The sequence below is a fragment of the Oxyura jamaicensis genome, chromosome 20 (assembly GCF_011077185.1).
Source record: "Oxyura jamaicensis isolate SHBP4307 breed ruddy duck chromosome 20, BPBGC_Ojam_1.0, whole genome shotgun sequence".
NCBI classification, from domain to species: Eukaryota; Metazoa; Chordata; class Aves; order Anseriformes; family Anatidae; genus Oxyura; species Oxyura jamaicensis.
Genome location: NC_048912.1, coordinates 14875334 through 14882493, shown reverse-complemented (window position 1 = coordinate 14882493; position 7160 = coordinate 14875334). Strand labels below are relative to the sequence as shown.

General features: G+C 65.9%; 1 protein-coding gene across 2 annotated transcripts in view; it reads right to left on the bottom strand.

Annotated features, from left to right (window-relative positions):
- Positions 1-6357, bottom strand: part of TBC1D20 (TBC1 domain family member 20) — a 6909-nt gene extending 552 nt beyond the window's left edge. The window contains exons 1-7 of one of the 2 annotated variants that reach the window (XM_035343600.1): positions 6240-6357; positions 4720-4899; positions 3622-3711; positions 2433-2619; positions 1560-1661; positions 551-692; positions 114-298 (exon numbers count right to left, since the gene is read on the bottom strand). In XM_035343600.1, coding sequence (XP_035199491.1) covers positions 114-298; positions 551-692; positions 1560-1661; positions 2433-2619; positions 3622-3711; positions 4720-4899; positions 6240-6282 — 929 coding nt within the window. In that variant the 5' untranslated portion in view covers positions 6283-6357. Of the gene's footprint in view, positions 1-113; positions 299-550; positions 693-1559; positions 1662-2432; positions 2620-3621; positions 3712-4716; positions 4900-6239 lie in introns of both variants that reach the window. The other variant, XM_035343601.1, reaches the window with a different exon arrangement.
- Between the last annotated feature and the right edge of the window lie 803 nt (positions 6358-7160).

Here is a 7160-nt window from a genome sequence, read left to right as displayed (position 1 = left end):
GGCGCCCCGGGGAGGACGAGGGGCGCCCCGGGGAGGACGAGGGGCGCTCCCTTCACCAAGGAGAGCTGGGGGAACGCGCAGGCCACAGAGGCTCCCGTGCTCCCTGCACTCACCGTTCAGCCTGCTGCTGCGCCGCCTCCCTGGCAAGCTCAGAGGGAGGAAACTGGACAAAAAGGTCCCCAGCTCTGCTGATCAGAGTCTCGTAAGGAAGGTCCTGTGGGATCTGGGACAGGAGGTGGTGGACAGAGGCCATGTCGCACTCGCAGTCCAGAACTTCTTGCTCCCGGTACAGCACGATCTGCAGGGAGGACCGCGAGCCCTGAGCGCAGCCAGGGAAGCAGGGAGGACTCCTTGCCACCCCCCCGGCACGCGCTTCAGAGCCAGAAGAGAAAAGAATTTCACTCCTGTCTCCAGACCTGCCCTTCCTCGAGGGGGATGCAATGTCCCGCCGGGACAGGGCGCAGCAGGGCAGTGGTTTTACCCTCGGCAGCCCCCAGCGCCCCGCAGTGGTTCGGGTAACCCAGCCCCCGTCCCTCCAGCCAGCACCTACCACAGCAGCAAAATAAATGGGCATCAGGGGGTGGCAGGCCAGGAAGAAGTCGTATAATCGCACGACGTGCCTGAAGTCGGACAGAACGTGCCCGAACCAGGTGATCAGCCAGCTGAGCGCAAAGATGGTTCCCACTTCGGCACTGCGGGGAGAGAACGCTGTTAGGGCAGCCCCGAAACCGTCCCGGGAGGTCCCTGCCCGGTGCCCCCGCTCCCAGCAGACAGCTCTGGCTGCCAGCGGAGCATCTGGAGCTCAGCACAGATCCACCGACCTCTCACGCCCAGCCTAGAACGGCCCCACCAGGGCAGGGTGCAGCCACAGAAAGGACCGAACTGTCTGCTTTCGGGAGCACCCCCATGTGTGTCCCTCACATCGTTACCTGGCACCCTGGCCTGGTGACACCCGACATCTGGAAGCACGGTCAACTTCTCAGATTCTTTTCCGCCCTAAAACTTAACCAATCTCTGGGAATTTGCCATCAGGCTCGGCTGTTCTGGCCATGAAGCGTAACAGAGACTTGCCCAGAAGAGGACTCTGGACCGAACCTTCCCACTTACCTCCCTGCTTCTGCTTTATTCTGCCCAGCCCACGCTCCTGTGTCCCTGCTGCACAACCTGGGAATCGTTCCCAGAACTACAAGAACAGCAGGCACAACCCCGGGCTGCCATTTAGAAGCCCTCGGTACAGGCAGGATACGTTTGGGTCTGCCTGGAGGTAGAAATCCGTGTGGCTTTGGCCTGTTCCACCCGCTGCGGGGCAGCTGTTAACTCCCTCTGAAGCCACGACGGTGCTGGGGCTTGCTGCTGGTGCGCTACTGGGGCTTGCTGGTGCGCTACTGGGGCATGCTGGTGCGCTACTGGCCCTGGGAGCAGCATGGGGAAGGCTTGCTGGTGCTCTATTGGGGCTTGCTGGTGCTCCACTGGGGCTTGCTGGGGTTTACTGGCCCTGGGAGCAGCATGGGGAGGGCGGCAGGGCAGAGCTGGGAGGCTCCTCGGAAAGGTCTGCGTACCTCTGCATGAAGTCGTGCACCTCGGGGTTCACCTGGTCTATGATGGGCATCAGGTAGTTCAAGATGTGCTTGGTGTTGTCCATCGTCGGGTCCATAAAATCCCTGGGGAAAGATTTAAGAAGGACTCCGTCAAGCGAGGAGGTCAGCGAGCTCTCCTCTGGGGAGGGAGCCAGCAAGTAGATAAAGGCACTCGCAATGAACAGCGCTGCTGGCAGGGTGCGGGAAATTCTCTGCATTTGGGACTGCCCCCGTCCTACTGATCCGGGCGCAGGGATCCGGGATCCAAAGGTCTGGTGTGCACAGAAAACCTGCTCCCAGATTTTCGCCGTGGTGCCAGCTGACACTTCTTTCTCTGCGTGAGCCCCAAAGCCCTTCCAGCACCCGAAACCCCCACTTTGAAGGGGGAGAATCCCTCCAAGGCACTCCCCGGCTGAGGGCTCGTTCCCGTTTCAGCACACGGGCAGGAGACGCGGCTACCCCGGGGCTCAGGGCGCCGGCCGGACAGAACACAGTGCCCAGGGCGCTGAGCGGGAAGCCAGAGAAGCCTGGGAGCCAGAGAGGCCCTGCCAGGAGAGCCAGGGAGCTAAGAATAACGCCCGCGAGCTGGCTGCTTCGTCTTCAGGAGATAAATTAACGGATGGCCCTCAATTATCCCTTCCCCAGAGCACAGCTCCCTGCAAGCCCATGTGCTCTCACGCGGCCACGCTGCTCCCCACAGCACCCCTCTGGGGACGGACACGATGGGTGCCGGCCCCAGCCCGGGGCTGTGCCCCGCAGGCTCCCGCACCACGCTCCGGGACGGCCCCCTCTGCCCCCACGGCCCCCCTGTGAGCCCCCACGGGGCTCGCAGCAGCTCCTCTGCCCCCCGGGTACCTGAGGTGGTGCGTGGAGAGCTTCTCCACCAGAGCCGTGGCCAGCCTGTCGCCGACCACCAGGAGGAAGGTGACCACGATGTCGTGGTAGCCCTGGTAGTAGTGCAGCTGGGGGTTGCGCTTGAGGACGTGGAGGATGATATCAATGAGCTCCTCCTGCAGCCCTTCCCTCTGCTCATCCGGCATCCCTGCGGGGACAGCGGCGGGGTGACGGGGCGCGGGGACAGGACCCGCGGCACGTTTACCTGCCTGCCTATCCCAAAGGTTGTGGTACAACTGGGAGGGGGGATGAAAGAAGCACAGAGAGATCCGGATTCCTAACCCCGCTGCCCAAGAGTCAGCCTGGGTGAGCTCGGGAGCCGCAGGGCCCCTACCTGCGGAGGCGTCACCGCGGAAGACGGGGGGGTTCACGGATGTCTGAGCGGTGCTGCGAGGAGCGAGCTGCACGGCACAGCCAGCGCCGCTGGGGACATTTTCATCATTTTTCATTTCCCAGGGGCTCTCGAAAGAAACTGAACAGGGCCCGTTTTGACAGAAACCGTGCCAGCTGCCTCAGATTGCGAGGCCTCCATCCCCGCGGTTTTATACGGGCCTTCTGCTAACAACACGTGTTTGGGGACGGGATGTCACGGGAAAAAAACATTGTTCCTGCCACGCACAGCTGCAGCCGGCTTTTGGCAGCCCCCGGCAACACAGAAAATGCCCAGAGGCCAAGCAGAAAGTCCCAGCGGAGGTCCCGCCGTGACCAAGTTCTCCTTTTCCCCTACTTCGCTGATGCTTCTAAAAATAGGCGGGAGGTTGGCACTCAAGGGCAGAAAAAAGATAATCAAATACCAGCAGACCCTTCGGGAGCCGGGCTCGCACGCGGCATTGGCGCTCGGAGAATCGCGGGGAATCAACTGCTTGTGCAAAAAACAGCCAGCAGAGGGGGGGGGGGGGAGCAGATTCTGGCCAGAAATAACGACTGCTCTGCAGTCAGACAGCTGCTGGATTACGGGTTTTATAAATAGCGCAGCAGAACTAAACAACTGCCGAGGCGTTCTGCTGCCGGAGGTCAGGGGCTCTCTGCTCTGGTGCAGGAGGCACGGAGGGAAATCTGACTTGGAGACCGCTCGAAACCAGAATTTGCTCCGATCACCAGCCCCCGCCGCCTGAAGTCAGCCTCCCCGCCCCCCCCGTGCCCTCCTCACCTGGGGGGAAGCGGCGCAGGGAGCGCCGCACGTCCAGTAACACCTGCTGGTAATCTTTGTTGTCCTCCCGCAGCTCCTTTCCTGCTGGGAAGAGGAAGGTGGTTAACCCGGAGCGCCGCGGAGGTGCCAGGAGGAGGAGGCCGCACGCATCCCCTTCTCCCTGCGTCCCGCCAGCCCTGGGCCCTCGCTTTCACCGCTGCCCGAGCGGCGCTCGGCGGGAGGAAACCCAGCCAGGACGGCTTGGGCTGACGCACGTTAGGACGCTTCAACCCACACCGCTCCCACAGCCCCCGGCAGGGGCTCGGCTCCAGCCTCGCTGCGAGGTGCCCAGCGGCTCAGCAGCGAGGCACGCCGTGCTGCGGGCACCACGGGGAACGGCTCGCTGGAAGAAGAAATCCAGGGGAAAAAAAAAACCAGCCCTTGGTAGCTGCGGCGGCTGAGACAGAAGGGAAAAGAAGTTGCCGGCGTACCAAGTTACCTCTGCTGGCACAAAGATGGAATTAAACGCCGTCTCGCAGCAGCTCCGACCACCGAGCATCACCCAGCTGCTTCTGCACGGCCTCAGGCTCAGCAGTAATAAATCTGCCCCCGGGGCTGCACCTCGAGCTCCTGCACCAGGAGCCGGGGGGGGGCCACGCAGACGCCCCATCGGGAAGGACACTTTCCCTGCTTCTCTTCTGACCCCACACCACGCAAGCTTCGTGCAAACTGCTTCAGCTACGCCTGGCAGAGGCACCCCGGGATCTTCCAGGCCACGGCACGGCCGCCTCGGCGCTGGCAGGACAGGAATTAAGTTTGATGCTTCGCTGCTCATCAACGAGCGCACGCCAGGCAGCTGCACGAGGCCCCAGGAACCACAGCCAGAGCAAATTTGTCTCTGGCACCGTCCCCGCAGGTGACGGCGCCCCTGCAGCACAATGGGAACGTTGTTTCAGGAAGCCGGGCGCTTCCTGCCCTGCCAGGCAGCACACGGAGGGCCGCGAGGCTGCGGCGCTCCTTCTGCAGCACAAGTTCCCCTTCCCGCGTGGGCCCGGGGGGGAACGTGCACGGGGAGGAGGCGAGGCAGAGCCTCCCCCCCCCCCGCTCCGTACCTGGGGGGGGGGGGCAGGTCGTCCGTGTTGACGCTCAGCAGCTTCGGCCAGACTTTGCAGCGAATCTCGTCCGTCAGGAGCCCCCCTTCGCTGATGGCCATGCGCCTGAGCGCGGCCACGTCGATGGGGTCGCTGTTCAGAGCCTGGTAGATCTCCGCCACTTTTCTCTTCTTCTTCGCGTCGAAGTCTGCGAGGAGAGCAGGGGGAGGCGGTCACGGACACGAGAAACGGGAAGCAGCTGGGGCCAGAAGGGGGACACCAGAGGGGACGGGTGTCCCAGGGACACAGCAGGACGCCCCTGCTGCCACCAACACGGGCTCGGCACGCCCGCTGCCTGCCCCGGGGTGCCACCACGCCGCCGGCACGGCCGCTTGCCCCCCTCTCCCGGCAGATCTCCGGGCCGTGAAGGCAGCAGGAGCCCGGGCGCAGCTCCCTGTGCCCCGCACGAGGCCGGTTCGGGCGTCAGGCGTTGCCTAAGAGCGGATCTTGGCGTCCCCGCGGGCTCCCAGCCTGGGAGACGTCTGGGAACGGCCACCGACAGCTGCCACGGAGGGACACGGACGGCAGCCGCGGGCAGCGCCAGCCCCCAGAGCTCCCTCCCGGCTGTCGGTGGAGGCGCAGGAGCACCAGGACGAAAGCAGCACCGCTGCCCGGGCACAACGGGAGCAGCGGGGAGCGCGCCCAGAGCTCACCACGGGCGGGTTCCCCACCGGGTCCCCGGGGGTTCCGTCCCCGTACGGCACACGGGAGAGTGGCCGGGGGGGGGTGAGGAAGGAGCTGCCTCAGGCTGCCCCCGGTACCCGACACCGCGGCCTCGTGCGGGCAGCAGGGAGGTGGTCAGGGGCCTCCCGGTGCCCCGAGCTCCGGGAAGGAGTCCGTGCCCGGTGCCGCCGGGTGTTCAGGGCACCGCCGGGGCTGTGCGCTGGGTGGCACCGGGGGCAGGATCCGAGGCTGCCGTCCTGCCCCCAAAGCGGCCCCTTTTGGGCCTTTTTTGGGTGAAAAGAACCCAAAGCAGCGTGCTGCACCCCGGTGATGTTACAGCCCCGGGGACACCCCCAGCCCCCCGGTGATCCCTCCCAGCCGCCCTGTAAAAGCCCCGGGAGCGCACAGCGGCCCCGCCGGGCCTGGGGGGGGGGCACGGTACCGGGCTGGGGGCAGCCCCGAGGGGTTCCCCGGCAGAACGGCGCCCCGGCCTGCCCCCGCGGCCCGTTACCGGCGGCCGGTAGGAGCCTCCCGGCCGCACCGCGTGCCTCGGGCCCGGTGTCCCGGAGCTCGGGGAGGCTCTGAGAGGGGCAGCGGGGCCGGGCCCCGAGCTGGGGGCGGCGGCGGCAGGGGCCGGGCCCGATCCTGCCCCCGGTACCGGGCGCTGCGGACCCCCCCCGTACCCCCTCATCCCGGTCCCGCCCCTCCCGGGGGGCTCCGTGCGCCCCCCTCACGCACCGGGACCGCGCCCCCCCCCACCTCCCCGAGGTGTCCGGTGTTACCGGTATTACCGGCGTTACCGGAGTCGCCAGGCCCGGCCCGTACCGTGGCCGCCGACGCCGTTGCGGGGCGGGCTCCGCCTGGCCATGTCCCCGGGCGCATACCGGGCCGGGCCCAGCACCGGGACCGGGACAGGGCCGGGGCCGCTCCCGGTGCTCCCGTCCGCCCCCGCCCCTCCGCCGGCGGCGCGCGGCCGCACGTCACGGGGCAGCAGCGCGCAGGCGCGGCCGCGTGGCGCCTCGGTCACGTGGGCGGAGCGGGGCGCGCAGGCGCAGTACCCAACAAGCCCCCACCCCTCTCCCCCCCCCCGTGTGTGACAGAAGGCGCCCGGTGCGCCCCCGAGACAGGGAGCCGCCAATCTAACCTCGATAAATAAAACCAAATGTTTATTTACACCAAAATTCCAACACTGGATCTTTCACATATGAAGGACAAAGGATATATATACACAGCGGGGCTGGAACGGAGGGGGGGGCTCGCGGGGCGCTGAGGGACCGCCGCGGGCACCGGCGGCTGCTGGCTCCTTCCCCCCGGGCACCGTGAGGGGACCGAGGGGACCGTGAGGGGACCGTGAGGGGACCGAGGGCACCGGCGTCCTCCGCACATGGCACGCGAGGGAGGGGAAGGGGCCGGGCCGGGGCGAAGAGGTGGCCGCCTTGTACCCGACTTGGCCCAGCCCTGGGGTTTTCCAGCTCGTAAGTAGCCACGGGCTCGGAACCTACATCAAGGATTTAAAAAACAAGATAGCCGAGAACAAACTGAGATCCAGGGCAGGAAAAGCCCTCGGTGACAAAGGAGGTGACCGGAGCACAGCCTCCTCCCCGGGAGCACCGTCGCCAGGAGGTGGACATCGGTTAACGTCAAGTGGGATCAGGAACTTCGTGTTTTAGTTAACTTCATGGTTTAAGACTAAAATCACATGCAAGGGGGGTGAGGCGGCGTGGTGGCTGGCTCCCGAGGAGACAT